Source organism: Trichosurus vulpecula, chromosome 1 (assembly GCF_011100635.1).
Source record: "Trichosurus vulpecula isolate mTriVul1 chromosome 1, mTriVul1.pri, whole genome shotgun sequence".
NCBI classification, from domain to species: Eukaryota; Metazoa; Chordata; class Mammalia; order Diprotodontia; family Phalangeridae; genus Trichosurus; species Trichosurus vulpecula.
The window spans coordinates 498,553,052-498,572,103 of NC_050573.1; the positions used below are offsets into that span (position 1 = coordinate 498,553,052).

The following is a 19,052-nucleotide window of genomic DNA, read 5'->3' on the forward strand; positions in this document are numbered from 1 at the left end:
TGCCCAGGGAGTCAATGCACTTCCACCTTGTTGACTTTGAAGAATAGCAGGCTCTTTGTGAAGCCAGCTTCTCATGGGTGGGAAGGATGTCTTGTGTGAAAGGGCTACAGTCCTACCTGTGGGAACAGCCAAGCGTGCATGCTGAATGACCTGTGCATGTCCCCAACTAAACTCGCTGCGTCGTGCACAGATACATTTTTAAAGAAAAAAAAATCAGACATTTGCAAGGAGAAAGAGTTCTCAAGCATTGATTTCCCTTAATATGGAGAAGCTGAGACTTATCAAGTACCTACCCAGATAACATGAAAAAGTCAAAGACAATAGTCATCATCACGCTTTATAAAACCAACCACCCTCTGTTCCACTGACAGTGGAAATGCCCTATGATCCAAATTTACTAAGTTAACCTAGTAAATATTTACCGTTGTGCGTGTTTGCAGTTTGTATTTTATCCAGTTGGTGAATGTCAGTGCTTTAAATAATGTGGAGATTTGACAAATGTCGATTGTAGCTTCTCTGGTTAGGTAAGCTGTTTAAAGGGGGAAAAGTTACTAATGCCCATATCAGGAGAAAGTAACTTTGAATGGATTTAATATTTTTTCCCCTTTTTGGGTGTTTTTAAACATTTTATCAAAATGGAACTCTCCTGAGGCTTTTTAAACAATCTTTAGTGGAAACAGAGGAAGGATTTTGGTCAGAAGAGAAAATAAATACTGAAGAGGATTTCCACCATATGTTGGATTGTGAATAAGAGGACAGTAGTGAGTACATGTACTTCATAAATAAGCTATTTTTCACCTAGATTCCCTTACCTAGTTAAAAGGTATCAGGATCCAAAAGAGGTGATCCGTTATGGTTAGTGGAACAATGAGTATACTATATTGCAAGACAGGACAGGATCAAGTTAATTTTTATTTAAAGGAATGCTGTTCATATAGAGGCATCTAAATATGATTTATATCATTTTGACCTTTAAATCTATTATATATAAAAATTAAATAGTCCCTTCCCTCACAGTCTATTGGGGCAGATAACATTCACAGATAAATGTATATATAAGGTATGTGTGTAAAGAATTATTTATACAAAAATTTATAAGAAAATAAGTAATAATAAAAAAACACAATGAGGGGAGCAGAATTAACAACCAAGAGAATGAGAAAAGGAATTTTGAAGGAAGTGAGGAGGTAGCTCTTAACCTGAACCTCAAAAGGACCTAGTGGTCCCGAGGAAATGAGGAAAGGAGTGCATTCCAAGGATGGGGGAGCACAGCGTATGTAAAGCCTAGAGGTGGGAGCTGGAGGGTAATGTACAGGTATCAGCAAGTATGCCAGTTTGAGCTTACTTGGAGTGCATTAAGGTAGCAGTAATTTGCAGTTGGCCTAGAAAGCTAAGCTGGAACCAGACTGTGAAGGACTTTAAATGCCAAACAAAGGGGGATGTATTTTATCCTATGGAAAATAGTTACTGAGCCTTTTGAATAGGAGAGTGCCATCGTAAGACCTGAGCTTTTTGCATCTGCGTGGAAGATGGGCTGTAGAGAGACTGGATATAGACAACCACATAGGAGGCTTTGGCAATAAATAATCCAATAATAAATACTTGTTGTGGTATGACTAGGAAGAAAGGGACCGATAGATGTTGAGAAGGAATTGACAAAACTCAGCTGCTGAGTAAATATGGCAGAAGAGGAGGGAGAGAAGGGGGAGCCAAGGCTGTGTAGGTTGTAAGCCTGGCTGACTAGAAGCATGGCAGTGCCCTCAGTAGGTATTTGGGATACCTATGAGACATCGAGGTAGACACTGAAACTTTCCTTTTTCAGTTGAGGCCGAAGGGACCTCAGAAGGCATCTAGTCCAACCCCCTCGTTATACAGATGAGAAAACTGGGACCCAAAAGGTGAAGGCACTTCCCCAAGGTCCCCTGGGCAGGGAGAGTCAGAGGTGGGTCTGATGCAAGAGTCGTTGCTTTTTCTGTTCGGCTCCGCTGGTGACATCAAGCAGAGACCATTGAAGATGTGGAACTAGAGCTCAGCTGAGAGCTGGAAATGCAGATGTGAATAACATCTGCAAAGAGGTGACAGAGGAGTCCAGGGGAGCTGATGGGACCACTTGAGAAAATACAGAGGGAGCCAAGGAGAGGGCCCAGAACAGAACCCAAAGGGTATACCCACACACTAGAATTAACTTGTAAAGAAGATGAAGAAGGACCTGACAAGTAGAAAGAGAACCAGGATAATGTTATGAAAATCTAGAGAGGAGAGAAAATCTAGAAGAAGGTGGTAATCGGTAGTGTCAAGTGCTGAGAGATTAGGAAGAATTAGGACTAAGAAAAGGCCATTTGATCTAACGAGATCATTTGTGATCTTAGAAAGGAACAACTTTTATTGAATCATCCCCCAGAAACCAAAGATTTGAAAGATAAATGGGAAGTGAGAAAGCAGGGCTGAGTTTGAAGACCTTTTTTGAGGAATTCTGATTGTAAAAGGAAGAGGAGATGTAGAACAATAAACAGCCTGTCGGAATAGTGGTGGTCTTGTTCTGTCATTTCTTTCCTCCCTATCTTCCTGACCCCATTTGGGGTTTTCTTGGCAAAGATACCAGAGTGGTTTGCCATTTCCTTCTCCAGATCATTTTACAGATGAGGAAACTGAGGCAAACAGGATTAAGTGACTTGCCCAGGGTCACACAGCTAGTAAGTGTCTGAGGCTGGATTTAAACTCAGGAAGTCATCTTTCTGACTCCAGTGCCAGCATACTATCCATCTAGCTACCTGTGGGGAGAGTAGGGCCAAGATTTTTTAAGGAGAGAAATTTGAGCATGTTTGTAAGTAGCAGGAAAAGATAAGTCAAGAATGGATAGGGAAAGTGGATAAGGAAAGAATGAAAGTACTGAAAAATGGAATGATCGAAGGGGCATGCCTCTGAAGAGCATCATGGGGAATATGAGATCAAGGGGTCAAGTAAAGGTGTCAGTGAGAAGGGCCGCCCAGCCCCAACCTCTGAGACTGGATCATAGGACAGGATATTGAGATGATCTGAAATGTAGGATTGGAGAGAGGAGGAAGCTAGTTCCACGTAGCTTCCTTTTTTCAGTGAAGTATGAGTCAAGGTCCTAACGTGAGGAGGGGGAAAGTTAGTTGCACTTCTAGAATATAGGCACCTCACCTCTTTCCTAAGAACTTCTTAGCGACACGGAATCCATTGTGCGTTCTCTTTGCCGTATAGAATCTTTCTCTTTGTAACTTAAAGCTGTAGAATGTTACTGCTAAAATGAATCTTCTAAGTCATTTCGTCCAACTTTTTTTTTTTTTTTTTTACCGATGAGGAAACTCAGACCCAGAAAAGCTAGGTGATACACCCAAGGGAACTGTAGAGCTCAGGGCACTGTCATTCTGTCTCTGCCGTCCCTTAGTGCCAGTCCTCTGTCCTCTGGAGCTGTGTGTTTGTGCTGGCTTTACAGTCTGTATCCTGGAGCATCATCCCTGTCTACCCCGGGTAGCTGGAGTAAATTGGTTTCTTCATCCCACCTTGGGTCTCGTATTTCCATGCCCATGAGGGCTCATCTTCTTCCTCCTGTTCCTTTGGTCACTTTGTTTTGACTGTGAAGCCTGTCTCACCAGATCTTTTCTTATACCGAACTTAAAGCACCTCCCCAAAGGGCATTTCTATATACACATACGTAACACACACAAGTGGATTCCTTAGGAAGCTGTGAATCTCTTCCTGCCTGCTTTTAAACAAAAGTGTTATTTATGTTGTGGCAGCTAGGTGGCACCATGGATAGAATGCGGGGCCTGGAGTCAGGGATCTGAGTTCAAATCCAGCTTACTAGCTGTGTGACCCGCCAGCCTCAGTTTCCTCATCTGTAAAATGGGGATAACGATGGCACTTACCTCTCAGGGTTACTGTGAGGATCAGATGAGATAAAGTCCTCAGCACAGGGCCTGGCCCTGCAGGGCTGCAGAAATGTTAGCCCTTATTGCTATTATGCATCAGTGGCCCCTTTATTTTCAGCATCCCTATTGTCCCCGTGTGACACCTCCCCCTCCCCCCCCATCCCACACTAAGACCAGAAAGAAGCCTAGGCAAGCCCTGCTCTGCACAAGGGCCGTGTCCAGGAACAGCGTCTTCCTGCATCTTGTGCCCAGCACTTGGGGGGACGCAGTTGTGCGCTGCATGAATCGGTTGTTTCTTTACAACCTTTCTGCCCTTGAATAAATTGTTCTGTGGGTTCTGCTCACTGAACACCTTGTCACATCCCACTGAGTCTTAATCAGTTTCTATTTACTTGGGAAAATGTTCTGGGCCTGTAGACATCTGAGACCCAGTTACTTTTCCTCTTCTCCATTCTCTTCCTTTGAATTACCAAGCACTTATTCTACTACTGTGCTGTGTTATACCTACTGACCTCCATAGTTTTCTCATTTTATAGTTTTATGTGGACATTTTTCTTCTTCCCCCTTTATTTTTGGTTTGAATCCTTTTTGGTCAGGTTGGCAAGGGTCTGGTCAAACTCATTTTTCCCATCACTCAGGAAAGGCACTCATTGTCAGCTGTGATTTTGGTGTCTGAAGCCATGGTCCAGAAAACTAATTCCTGTTCTTTGATATCAACATAATGGATTGTTCATTTCCCGTATCCTCTTTTTTCTCTCAGGATCTTAACTTTCTTCTAGGGAAATAGATGAAAACAACATCAGGACCCCCTCCACCCGCCACCCCCAGCTCCTTTGGCTTCATGCTACCTGACTAGATCTCTAGAAATACATTTTAGGGGTTACTGTCATGATTTCCACCTTAATCAGCGGGAGGATAGCTGTCTTGGGTTTAGATAAGTCTGTCATATCTCAGAGATCACTCCAGAAAGACACCACTTCTTTCTAATGAGCTGTCTCTGGTCCAATCATTATAACACTTCTCTTCTTCCTGGTATCTGTAACAGATTTCCTTGCACTTATAAATCTTCTTTATTGCCTTTTATAGTACTAGAAGTGGCCACTTCAAGTTCTGATTTCAGCCTCAGATCTGCTGAATGACTTCAGTGCTTAAATTTTTAGCATTTTTATAGTCACCAACCTCTTAAGGACAGATTACCTAGAAGTACTGCCTTGGGTATCATTGCCAGATTGAGTTATGTGAAATAACAAAGTCAGTAAATGGGCATACTGTATTAACAGACCAATAAATTCTAGCTCACAGGTCAGAAATCTTGGTGTTTGATGGAAATTAATCAAGAAATGAAGTATATTATTATATTTTCCTTAATATAGATATTTGTAAAAACTTTTGAAAAACAGTAGAGGAATTAAACTGGATAGTATTGTCAGTAGCTGCTGGTATGGTTTCAGATAGACAGCTTTCTAGAACGAGATATGTCATGCTTTACTTATGACTCACAAAGTGCTACTTACATGTGCTACCTGTACCACCAAGAGCTCTATATCTCAATGGTACATTATTACAAGCCATGACAATATGCTTCACCAACCGAGCTCTTACATTCCTTTAAGTATGGATTAGATGCATTTGAGTTAGTAATGTTAAAAAAAAGCCTATCAAAACTCAAAAATTTTATCTATTCCAATAATGAAATGTTGGGTAATTTCTGTATTCACAACAGGTCTTTCTAGTAAACAAAAACAGCATGTTTTGCTTTTTTGAAAGTGTTAACTGAAGTTTGAGGTCTGATCATGGGGACTGAATATAATGTATCCATGAACCTACCTGGCACAAATGGGGGATCAAGCCTGTGACTCTGGTTTTATTAACAAACAATAATAGAATTATGAAGAGAAAAGGAAAGAGTAACCTACCCCAGAAAATTGTGGGTTATTTACCCAAATCTCCTTGGCTTCTGAAATGACACGTACAGCAGCAGACCACATGAGTGAGTGTTAAATGAGGAGGCTGCACAGTGAGTGAGAACAGGTGTTTTTGCAGTCCACAGCTTGTCACTGGTGATTTACTCATTCTTCCTCCTTCTTGCTTCTCTGCTTTAGTGTAGAAAAAACTGCTTAGAGCCTCAAAAATAAAGAATGTCCCCTCAACCCTGTTTGCTGTGGATTCATGACTGTTAGACAGGCCTGTGTTTCTGCATGGATGCTCTGTGGTTGATGATACTTGTTTCCCTGCAGCCCCGTTGGCTGCCGGAGCACAGCATTTGTTCTTGTTTTCTAGGCCCCCTATGTATATGACAGGACACAAGGCAGGAGGCCCCTTGGCTGCTCACACAGTTTACATGAACAGAACATGTTTGTGCATGGCAAAAGAATATGAGATTTTAACTTCTAGAGGGTTCCCATTCTGGCCTAGCCTCAGGGTCTTCCCTGGCCCTGCTAAGCATACCATCTCAACCTTTCATGATTTAGGTTTATTTAGACATTTATTGGTTTATAATTGGTTAATGCCTCCTATGTTTCAAAGCACTGTGCTAAGCACCATAAGGGATGAAGAGATGAGTAAGCCTCAGTTCCTGCCCTTAGGCAGTTTACAATTTAGTTGGGAGAGATGATAAATACATGTAACACATAAAAAGGCAATACAAAGTGTTCATGTTGTGAATTTTATCATATGACTATATAGTTCACAACATTACTACATTGTCACTTTATTCTCACAGTACATGTGTAAAGTAAAGGTATCATCACCACTTTAAATGACAAGTGATGGTATTGGGTCATTAATTATGCTTATATAGTTGGCAACAGAACTGGAGCTTAAGTTGGTACAGTGTTCATAATAAAAGATGAATAAATTGACATGAAAAGACAGAAAGTTTTCTGTCCTAAGTTCAAAAGGCAGGGTTCTCCATATTGCTCCTGTAAGGAAGTGCCATTATTAATTTCATGGAATCCCAGTGAAATCCATGATAATGTGAAAGAGATCAGTTTATTCAGATTGGTTTGGCTGACCAAATGGATGAAAAGACATCTCACAGACTGTGACAGGCTGCTGTACCACAAATTCCGTTGAGTCAGTCCGCCTCTTTATCTTTCTTGGACGCATATTATAGATGGTCACTGCGCTGGTTCTAAATTGAGTAGGATCATCTTTGGAAAAGCCATAAAACGCTTCCTTTTTTAATGCCTTTTGTACACATTGAAATATTCATTTTGCCACAACTTCTCCCACCTTCTCCTCATTCCACGGCAATTGTAACAAAGAAAAAAAAACTAACAAAAAAAAAAACCCAGTGGATAGCAACTGTGTCTGATCGGACACGCCACATTCCACATCCAGTGCCCCCATCTCTCTCTACTTAGAAGGGAGACAGAATTCATTCTCTCCTCTGGTACTGAGACCAATCACTATGGTTAATAGCCAAGGCTACTCATTCATTGCTCCTTACATTAGGATTATCCCATCAATTCTATGTGGCTGCATTGTAAAGGATACCAATCTCAGAAGTATCAATTACTTGTGATCCAAATGACAATGAAAAGACATAATGGTGGTACAAGTAGTCTATGTAACATGTTAATTACTAATTATGGCTAACATTTGAGAAATCGAATAAAAATCCCACTAAAGACACATGGGACTGGAAAAAGAGGAGAATCAGTTTCATAATGAGAATGAAAGTCAATAGATGAACAGCCTCCCTGCTATAGAAGTATCTTTATCAAGATATTAAAGGAGTGGAGGGGGAGAGAACCACACTCAGAAAAAATATCCAGCATTTTGGGGGATACTCTATTGATTTCTTAGCTGTCTGGATGCACAAGAATTCCACAGTGTAAGGTGTGAAAGGGTTTTAGCTATCCAGGTAGCTAAAAGATTTTTAACCTAACTATTCGGATTGCTGCTTTTCTGTAGTGCAGCTTCAAGCCTGTTCATTTGCAGAGTTCAGCTTCTTTATGCACATCTCCTTGTTTCTCCTTTTATCATCCACTTACTTTGGGGGAGAGAGGGCAGGAAACTCTAGAGTCCCCCAATAACACTCACGATAAGTTTCTCTCTAGCATGTTCCACTAATCTCTCCACAAAGGAGGCCAACCTTTCTCCTTTCTTTGCCTGAGCATCCACACCATGTCTTTGTTTGCCACATGTACTCTTTTATTTGGGACTTTTACCTAAATGGCCAAGGACTGTGATTTTGGAGGTTTCAAATTTTCTGCATTTCTTTTTTTTATCTTCTCCACACCCAGAGTCTGAAGGAAGGCCTGACCGTGCAAGAACGTCTGAAACTCTTTGAATCCAGGGACTTGAAGAAAGACTAGTTGTATCCCATTCAACTTGAACACACATCCCACCTGGCTTGCGGCAGCACAACACAAACGCTGATTTTTGTCTGTACCGTATTTTATTATTATTGTTATTATTATTGGTATTGTCATCATTAACTGTATGGATGGATAAGAGACTGATTTATGGATTGTAGTTCACACCACTTCCTGCTGTGTTGATTCCTTCAACTCCTCCCTCCCAACATCTTATCAAATCTTTTCTTCCACTGTATTCTAGAATTAGTAAATGATTTGGGGGGGGAGGAAGGCGAACAATCTAATTTCCCTCCCGTTCTAGCAGCCTGTATTAGAATTCTTTACTTTACTGTAACTCATTACAATAAGTGTCAGTATTAAGGCTCAGCAGCCTATTGATAAGCTAGCTCTGTCTTACCGAATGTATTGGTATGGAAACAGGGCCCAGTCGGCGTATCTAGCTCTGCTGCTAACTGGCAGTGGTTTGGTGCTCGTGTGCACTGGGAGCCAAGTACGCCAGGAGTTAGTCTTAACTCTCGTTTCTCTGAGGTAAAGCCTAAGGACATTCTGTTTCTGCCTAGATTTACAGCACTGACCTACTGGAGAGAAATTAGAGGGGCAGTTGGAGAAGAGAGGTGGTTTGTAACCCTGATTCTACCACCCTTGATCTTGACTCAGATAAAAGATTTTTTCGGGGGGCGGGGGGAATGGGGAGCGGAAATGATGGCATTTTGTACTCCTTCTACTAATGCAGCTTAGAACCACACATCCCAGAGTATTGTGGCAAAGTACTACAACAGAATTGTTGAAACTGAACGTTCCTAATTCTTGTTTGTTTTTTTTTAATTAAATCTTGCACAAAACACCAGCTCCCCCTCTCATTACTTCCTCCGATCGTTCTTACAGTATTTTCAGTGACCACCTATTTTTGAAATATATATTGGGGTTTTACATCATGATTCCTGCTATCAGGGAGAAGTGTCTGCTCTAAAAATTTCACCTTTTTTGAAATTACTCCCCATATAAACCATGTCCATGTAGTTTGTTGAAGGGAGGGAAGGGGAAGAAACATGAGGAGGTTGTGACACTCTATAAGAATGTCATTTTAAAAAAATTATTCCTAAATTCGACTGAGATCAGCACTGGCTACCCTCATGTATACTTAAAAAAATCCTAGTCAAAATAAGACAATGCTAACAATTTTGCATGACATTGTAATTCTTTGTGAATTAGACTAGATTTGTTAAGGTCTATTCAAAATCCTTGGGACTAATAACCACATTAAGATAAACAACACTTTACCCCCAGTGAGAACTAGTTCTGCTGCCTTTCAAAGTAAAAAAAAAAAATAAGAAAAGTCTGAAATAAGGTCCTTTTGATGGATTCATCCCTTTTCCTTCTTCTTAGAGCTAACTTGACACCTACATTGCTGAAAGTCCTCTTTCAAAATGTGTTTTAGTTTTAGATGGCCCTGAGTGCTGGGTTTCCCCCAAACAGAGTTGACCTGGCCCACCTTTTATAGCAAGCTTCTATCTGGCAAATGGGTAGGTGATTTAGAGTAAAAATATTATTAAAAATCATCCTGCTCAACTCGCTTTAAAAGACTGAGTAAAACAACGTAGCTCGGGAAGGCAGGCTAAAATACTAAACAATATGGATGGAAAGGGTAGAGGTGGGGAAATGACTTTAAGTAAGCAATCAACTTATTCTTGTCTCACTTGAACACTTTGAACCTCCAACCCCATTCACACTATCCATTCATTTCCTTTCTCCTAACTTCAGTATTAATCCTCTTCCAACTTCTAAATGGTTAATAGAGACAGCCTGTGCCTGTCACTGTATCACAAGGAAGGGTGAGTTTTTATACTTGTATCTAATAGTAACAGAGAATCAAATAATATTTTTAAAATCTACAAAATAGAAACCACCTAGTGGCAGAGTTGCTACAAATGGAGAATGATTTTTTTCTATGTGCTGTGCTCCACATCACATCTTTTGAATAGTCAAAACCTAGAATTCCCTTTGTAAACAGGCGATTATTTCCTGCTATGTATCTAAAATAACGTTTTACTTGCATCTGCTAAAACTGGTAGTAGAATCCCTACTTTTGAAGCAGGCGATGGACGGAGGCAATGTCCATTTGCTTTTGGGGTAGTGCTGCTCATGTTTGCCTCTTTGGGAACGTGTGGCCCTTCTGAGAGTTAGGCTCTCAAACCATCTTAGGATGAGGAAGTGGGGCAGAAGAGAACATAGGGCTTGATACTAGGAGACAAATTGAATCTGGCTTGACGCACTGCCAAGAATATTTGCCATTTTGCTGTGTTGTGTGTATCATTTATTTCCTTCTCTTAAGAAAGTCAAGCTTACCTGTATGTGGAAATTTGCATTTTGTTCTGCTTCTTCTAACACTTTGACCTAAGCAAACCAAGTGAACATATTTGGATGTTGTTTCTTTAGTTCCCCAGCCTCCTAATTCTCAGAGAAGACTGCCAAGTGAGAGAATATGAAATGCTGTTATTTGAGCTTCCCTCCCCCTCCCGCTGCACTTTTCTCAAAAAACAGCCTAGTATTGAAGCTAGAATGCTTGTTTCGCTATCTAGTTATGTAGAAAGAAGTAGGATATTTGTGTGAATGTAGATGAGAAAATAGCAGATCTCTTATGGCCTTTCCCTAAGCACCTGCACTATTCAAGAAGACACTCCATATATCATTTGTTTAATTCACTAGGTACTGATTGCAGTTATTTTCTTGTTGAGAATTCTTTTTTTGCCTGAGATGCAAAGATGAGAAAGAATTTTAACTAGGCAGGTAGAAACAAATGATCTTATTTCTTCTGCTACCAGATGAGGATGACCTGGACAAAAACACATACACCCACACACACACAGACTGGTACAGTGTTTGTAAGACTGGACTGAGCTACATCCTTTCCCACACAGCTTCATTTTCCTAGATTCTAAAGGATCATACTTTAAAAAAAATAATTAGGTAGCTAAAAGCCGGCATCCCTCAATATTTTTCATACATTAATCTAGGCAACTAAACCCAATGGAAAACTATTTAATGATCCTAATTCTAGAAATTAGGCACCCCAAAGCATTAGTTAACTAATTTTAGTACTAGTGGAGGAAAACCGAGTATCCTCCTGGGTGGATTTTTTTTTAATCTTATTTTATAGTTATTTTAAAAAGTATGTTCTGGGTTCTTCTAAACAACCATTTCACTTTGTGAGAGTAGACAGTGACATAGGACATGAGGCATATGATTCTGGAGACACAGGGCATATACCTTTGGGAAAGTGAATTATAATGAGATGAGAAAGTATAAGATAAAGGATTGATAGGATGAATAGACATAAGGCAGTGAAACTGCTGGTGGTGTTCCAAACATATTGACAATTTTGGATCACGGTTGCTAGTACTATCAGGAGAAGCAGAAATAAGTAACTGAAATCAAGATAAGGATTTTCTTTTGGCCAATAAGAATGAAGAGTCACAACTATTCATTTGCATGGGAGAAATGGTTGCTGCTCTCATCAAGTTGTCCATACAGGAAGAGAAAGTAGCAAGTTGCCTTATAATAAGCCTAATAAGAGCACAAAGCCAAATAAAAGAAATGATGGCTTTAAAAATTAGAGATGTTTTCTTTAAGAACTATGTAAAGCACTTTGCAAACTCTATAAAGTGCCATATAAATATCAGCTAGTGTTATTCTAGTCAACTAGTATTGGCATTTAATGAAATTTATTCGCTCCAGAAGTAGATGTAACAATGTAATTTTTAGCATGTTGAAGAATTTTAAGAACTAAACACTAACTCTCCTTTATAACCCAAATTATAACCGTATCATTTTAGACTCTAATTTTATTTGGGAAGAGAGTAAAGGTATTACAATGGAAGTCAGGGTTCTAGTCTTGGCTCTACCACTAAATACCTAAGGCCTTGGGCAAATCACATTAATAACTTTGTGCTTCACCTTGAAGTTATTACTGGCATGTATATGATTTAGAATAAATAATCATTTAAGTAGTCATTGATACCACACATAAAGAAATATAAAACGTAGGTAATAAGATCTATGTTTCCTATGTATAAGTTAAGGTCAGCCACACTGAAAGTTATAAGAAGGAAAGGAAGGTATTAATACAAGTTCTTTAATCACATATAATACAAGAAGCTACACACATGAAGATTTAACTACAGACAAAAGTAAAGCTCTACTATACCTTCCTTCCAAAATAGCAGACTTGGGGTCAGCTAGGTGGCACGGTGAGTAGAGCACCGGCCCTGGAGTCAGGAGGACCTGAGTTCAAATGCTGCCTCAGACACTTGATACACTTACTAGCTGTGTGACTTTGGGCAAGTCACTTAACCCCAATTGCCCTGCCTTCCCCCCTCAAAAAACAAACAAAAGAGCAGACTTGGTTCTCAACTAGAAATTAAACTGTAGTTAGCCTCACTAATCCAATAACCTTGGTCATCCTGAAAAGAAGAGACCGTCCCTGAACTAAGTAAGCATCGAGGAAAACTCTTATTTTTATCCCATCAGGGAAGACACCAGAAGACAGAGAAGGAACACTGACCAGAAAGCACAGCCATCTATAGCCATTTAAGTCTGCATCAAATAGCCTTTTTACCACAATAAATCCTCAAGGCCACCAATGTGACTATTATGTTCAATGTCCTGTTTTCAAAATCGAGGAAATAATAGCCATTGTTAAAGAAAATCTTTAGAATATTAAAAATTAATACTTAGCACTTTATTAAACTAGAAAAATTCATTTCCTAGGTAAATGAGGCATTACAATATTGAATGGAAGCATCTGTAGGTATAAACGATTATTTCCAACATTTGTAGTGAAAAGTCATCGTATCATCCAAATTTTATTGTCATAAAGAGAGATTCATCTTATGATTCGTCTCCATGAGAAAACTGGAGTGATTTTTTTTTTTAGGCTGAACAGACAAGGTACTGTTAGACTCGTTATAATAAATTACTGAATAGTAAGCTGTTGCTTATGGGTTTTTCATTAATCTCATGGTATATAAAGAATGAGCAAGCTCAAAAATTTGCCACCATAATAAAAAAATTTTCCTCCCTCTTCCACATCAACAAAATGGTCTTTTATTTCATACCATCTGTACCCCAAAATCCTTTTTAAAAAATTAAGCTCAGATACTCTTTCTACTTTCAAACTCTGAAGTAGGTAAAAAAAATAAAAATCTAACTTTCTCCTACACTTTTCCCCAAAATCAGAGCATTCTGTAATTTACTTGCTGTGCTCCTATCCTTCCTGTTTTCATAGTGGGTTGTCAGTGTAGAAGCTATTGTCTGAAATGCCCCTAAGGGATAAAACACAATATATGTTTCTGTGTTATTAGGGGGGAAAGGAATTATACATTTATATCTATATAAACACTGTTATTTTTTGCAAGCTGCTATATTTCACATACTTCAGTACTGAAAAGAACCAGGTTGTTTAGAAAAGAATAATTTGAGTTCTTTGAAAGTTACATGAACCTGAAAAAAAAAACTATGAAAACATAAGCATTTTCAGATTTTGTCTATTATGATGCTTTTTTAAAAAGGGATTTTTGTGGGGAGGGGTATGGGTGGGTTGGGACAGGAACCTGTTTCTTAAAAGAACAGAATCAATTTCTGCTTCCTTTGCTAAAAATAAAAATAACCAGAAGAACGCTTTCCATGGTAGGCAGATCGCTGACATGAAAGCAGCATGATGAAATATTATTATAAAATACATCCTTGATGTAATTCCTCTAGACCACTGCATTTTTGTGGTCAATATAGAGTACCTATACATTGTGAACATTTAATCTCATGCACGCTTATTATAAATCACGTTTTCTCTTTTTGAAGACAATTTTGTCTTTAAAATAACTTAAAATATGTACAGTATTTGAAGCACACGCTGTAAATATTTATTACTTGGAAGTTAGTAGAAAGGGTTTTGTGACTTATTTTTTTAAAAAAAATCTAATACAGATGGTTCCTTTTTAAGATTGGAAGAAAAAAAAAACAAACTCTGGGTGTGAAGTTGAATGAACCCAGCATTATGATAGTTTTCAATGACTGTTTTAGATACTTTTAAAATTCTTTGCTGACAGTTGATTTTGAATATACTTGTCAAATGTATAGTGTATCTGAAAAGTATAATCCTACAAAGGTTGAATTTTTCATTGGAAGAATTCAGTAATGTTGTACTTGATATATATGGCATTAACAACCCTCTCTGCATAGTTTTTTAAATGAAGAAGAAAGTTGCGTTTAGCAAAGATAGCTACAATATGACAAAAAACATTTTTTTACAATACAACTTTAAAATGTTACAGGAAAGTATAAGGTATAGTGTTAACATCAGGGATGCAATCCTATCATTTCTTCAACATTCAAGATTATTAGGTAGGGTTGTAAGGAAGAGATTTACCAAATCTTTGGTTATAATGTTTAATTAAACATCATGTTGTAAACTGAAACTTATGTGTGTAAGCATTGTTTCCAGTGTACTGTTTTATGTCACATCAATGTAGAAGTGACTTAATTGCAATATAAAATATTTTGGAGAACTGAAGGCTAAAATATAGGATGACCTGGGAGAACATTAAATAGCTCTATTTTATGCAAGTGAGTTTCCTCTACTATAGTGACTTTAAAAAACTACCATAGATGAATGAAGTTATAGATAAGTCAGTAACAAATTTAGCCATCAAATCCTAGCTGTCAAGTTTATTGCAACCACCTTCTTTATTTTTTCTTAGAGCAGGGATTCATAATCTTTTTTGTATGATTGACCCCTCTGGCAGTCCAGTGAAGCCTATGGACCCCTTTTCAGAATGTTTTTAAATGAGCAATATACATAGAATTACAAAGGAAAACAATTATATTTAAATATTTTGCTGAAATGTTTTTAAAAGTTCATGGAGTTAAAAGTTAAGAATTCCTGTCCTAGAGGAAGAAAGAGGTTGGACAATAGATACGTTCACTAATAGGTCCTTGTATATTCATTATTATAAAAATAATGTAAATACATCTTGGCTTGAAAGCTTTTAGAATTCACCTCCATCTTTGACTTGCCTGCTGACTTATTCTTACAGTAATTCAAGACCAAGAATTAAGTAGTGAGAGGAAATCCTATGATTTTCTAAGTAATATTTATAAAATGGTAAGCAGTGCACTGTGACACTTAGGAATGACATAGCTTGATCTTTTTTCCCTTTTCTATAACCTCTTCTTTTTATCCACTTTTTCAACATACCCTGCCTCATACTTAATGAAAATAGTAATCAATTAGGATAGATACCTTGAGATGTTAGATTGATGGGATTTATAGCTCTGACTTACATGAACTTCTAAGAGAGAAATTTTTATCTGCTGTAACCGTATAAATTGGAAATAATCCATAATTACTTATCCATGCCTAAAATGATCTTAAAAATCGTAAGCCACTGCTAACACCCATGCATGTGTGTGTGTTTAAGCATACACTCACACAATAGTATACTTTACACAATGATTAATTATTGCACTAATATTAAATGTTCTGTGCACTAGATTTAAAAATTTTGTGAAAAATGAAACAGTTCCAGGGAAGAAACACCAACATTCTGACTTATCATCTGTAAATCAGAGGTGAGGTAAAGCTCATGTGTGTGTATATATATGTTTAGCCCCACATGGTTTATATATCGACCCCTGTCAGACTGTCAAACTTCCTTTTAAAAAGATAGTAAAGGATGCTGACCTGCTTTTCTCCCTCCTTTTCTTCTCCAGTCAGCGCAATCCTTTGTGCTTTTAGGAAGCCACTGTTCCTGATCAACTGTTCACTGTAATTAAAGCATTACTTTGTCACAATATTTATTCCTGAGACCTTGTGTGACATGCTAGATTCCTGTGGATGTAGCTGATCATTTTTATTTTGTAAATATTACTTAACTTTACATAAACTATATCATAATAAACTATTTTTGCACCACCCTTTGCATGCTGCGTGCTGAGGTTCTGTTTGTTGTAAGGGTAGATAACATGAAAGTTAGCTCAGGCGGGCATTGTGTTAGATACGACTGGGCTACGTTTAGTTTTCTTAGATGTTTGTTATTTTACTTACATACAGAGGATTTTTTTTTAATGTGTAAGTACGAATGGAATATGAATTACAAAACTGAAGGGAACCATACCAGATCAATGAGATCACCAAACTAAGTGGCCCATATTAAAGTCTCTTACTTCCTATATGACCTTGGTTAACACACAACCTCCCTGGAGCTTGTTATCTGAAAAATTTTTGGGTAGGACGAGATGGTCTCTGAGGTCCCTTCCTCAGGATCTTTAATCTAGTAAGGTAAAAAGTGGGAGCCAAAACTCGTTTTATTCAGAGTGAGGATACCAAAAAAAACATAATATGTAATACAATACCATTTCTATATCAAGCAATACAGCTAATAAGGCTAGGACTATCCCCAGGGTTTCCTAGAAAAGATAAAGAGAATCTAGGCCTAAATTTCGTGGTCATACGGAGTCATTTGAAAATCAAGGGTATCACATTTTACATTCTTACAGAAGAGTCTTTTTAAGGTGTATAGCTGGCTTTTTAAAAATAAAGCTTAAACTTGGAAGTTCATAAAATGATTTAGAGATAATTAACTAGTATATCATTATAATGTTTTTATGTAAAGTTCCAGTAGCATAATGGTACTCTATAACAAACTACTTTTCTGGTCAATGAGAATGTGAACTTGAGTTAAAAAAAAAATTCAAGGCTACCTTATATGTTGCATTATAATGTAACAGGGCTGAACATACGCTATTTTCTTTTGATCAGAACCTCTGAATTCACTGAGGTAGGGAACTCCCAGTGAAGAAACTACTAAGGAACAGCTATCATCAATTCTTCTGCACTGGGTCCAAGAGCTAATGAGAGGTAGGATTCAAACCCAATCTTCCTGACTCTAGTGGCTAGCTCTTTACCTGACTCTGCCATGATGTTTCTCAAATATTTACTACTGCTCTAATAAAAGGCATTTGAGAATCAAAAATATGTATTTTAAAAGCCAATAGAAAGCATTCAGAAATAAAATTTACCTGTCAAAAGTTTAAACTATTAAGACATTTCACGTTAGACCTGTTTTTCAAGATCTTTCTGTACCCCACCCATAAACCAAATTACAAGCCAGAATTATTTTTTGTCAGCTCTTCACTCATTTCACGGGAGGTAACTGATGAGTGAACCAGATAACAACAGGGATTGTTTCTTAAAAAGTAATTTCTAAGGTATGACATAAAGGCAGATTGTACATAATAGCTTATAATCATTGCTGTTCCTATAGATATTCCTGAGGCACTGCAAGATCTTATGAAAATTCAGTTTCCTATAATTTCTGGTTTTAGTCTAATTCATTGAAAACTGGTAGCCTTTGTATGGCATATATGGTATATTTAACCATTACAGGCTGTTTGCCAACCATTCTAGATAAATTAGTTTGCCATATTTAGGTTACATATTCTTTAGTTGTGTCATTGGAATATATTCTTATGCTGAACACTCAAAAACAAAGGGCAGCAGGCTTTGGGTCCTCTTCATTCCACAAAACCTTTGTAAGGCCCCTTTGAAGAATAAACTCAATTCCTAAGACACTGCCACTAAACAGTGTAGAAGCAGTCGGTAGAAGAGGATTTCATAACACTAAAACCAAAATTGATTCAACTATTAGACTTCTCAGCTAACATAGAAATTTTAATAGCTAGTAATATAAAAGTCTATTAGGAAGGGAAGGTTACTTTAGAAGGGTTTCTTTACATTCTAGGAAGGTGTTCCTAGTCAAATAAATAAACTCAATGCTATTTAAATAGTACCTCAAAAAAATTAATATCCATTTGCAGAGACCCAACTAGATTAAACAATAATAAAGACAGAGGTTTCTCTGCAAACAACTATATTTTGGCTATAGGATGAAAGAGAAAATTGGGTATTTAAAATTATACATCACAGCAAAGTGGACTTTATAGGTCTTTTTTATCATTTATGGTATATTCTAGGATTTCCTATTTTCTTTTCAAACATGAAAGTTGCTTGAGGAGATGTTAAGATAGTTACCTCAAAATGAAAAAAAATTATTAACTTGTTCAAATTGCTTTTCTAGTTTGAACATATGTGAGTACTATCCTTAGTGACAAAATCCAAGAAGGTCAGGCATTTGTCATGTTTCTCACCAGGCATGTTCCCATTTTATGGGAAGAGGGTAGTAATCCTGAATGTCATGCAGAATTTTACATGTTCTTTCACTATTTCCAAAAATCTGCGGTTTAATGTGACATCCACATGTTAGTGGCAGCCTTTAGCTTCTCTTTGGGATGGCAGCCTCCACAAAAGCTCTCCTCTGATCATAAAAGTAGGTTTTCAGAGACTATACCAGTAGAGGATAATCCTCTGGAATTGATCTATCAGTCTAGAAATATTTCCAGTGGTTTGGCCATTAGATAGTGAACCCTCTAGCCTTGACAATCCACGAAGCAGAGTTTTTTAAAATGTCTTTCTTGCCAGTGTGGCATGATGCTGATCATGTAGCAAGTACAGCAGAAGGTAGTAAGAATATTTGTAGAGTGCTGGTTCCTAAACCCGAGATGATCTGGTACAGCAGACAGGAGAACCGGCTCTGCAATCAAAAGACTACATTCAAATACCACTCCTCATGACCTGATGTGAGACAAAATTAATTAACTTTCGTGGGTCGTAGTTTCCTCATCTGTAAAATTAGGGGGCTGGACCAGTAATGACGTCTGAGGGCCTTTCCACCTCTAGAGCTAGAATCATTGATTTTCCCCAGTAACTAACCAGATT

General features: G+C 37.9%; 1 protein-coding gene across 3 annotated transcripts in view; it reads left to right on the forward strand.

Moving 5' to 3' along the window:
* Positions 1–9,376, forward strand: part of LOC118832004 (myosin phosphatase Rho interacting protein) — a 230,906-nt gene extending 221,530 nt beyond the window's left edge. For all 3 annotated transcript variants that reach the window (XM_036739487.1, XM_036739501.1, XM_036739493.1), the window contains one exon: positions 8,147–9,376. In XM_036739487.1, the coding sequence (XP_036595382.1) occupies positions 8,147–8,218 (72 nt within the window). In that variant the 3' untranslated portion in view covers positions 8,219–9,376. The remainder of the gene's footprint in view (positions 1–8,146) is intronic.
* The last annotated feature ends 9,676 nt before the right edge of the window (positions 9,377–19,052 follow it).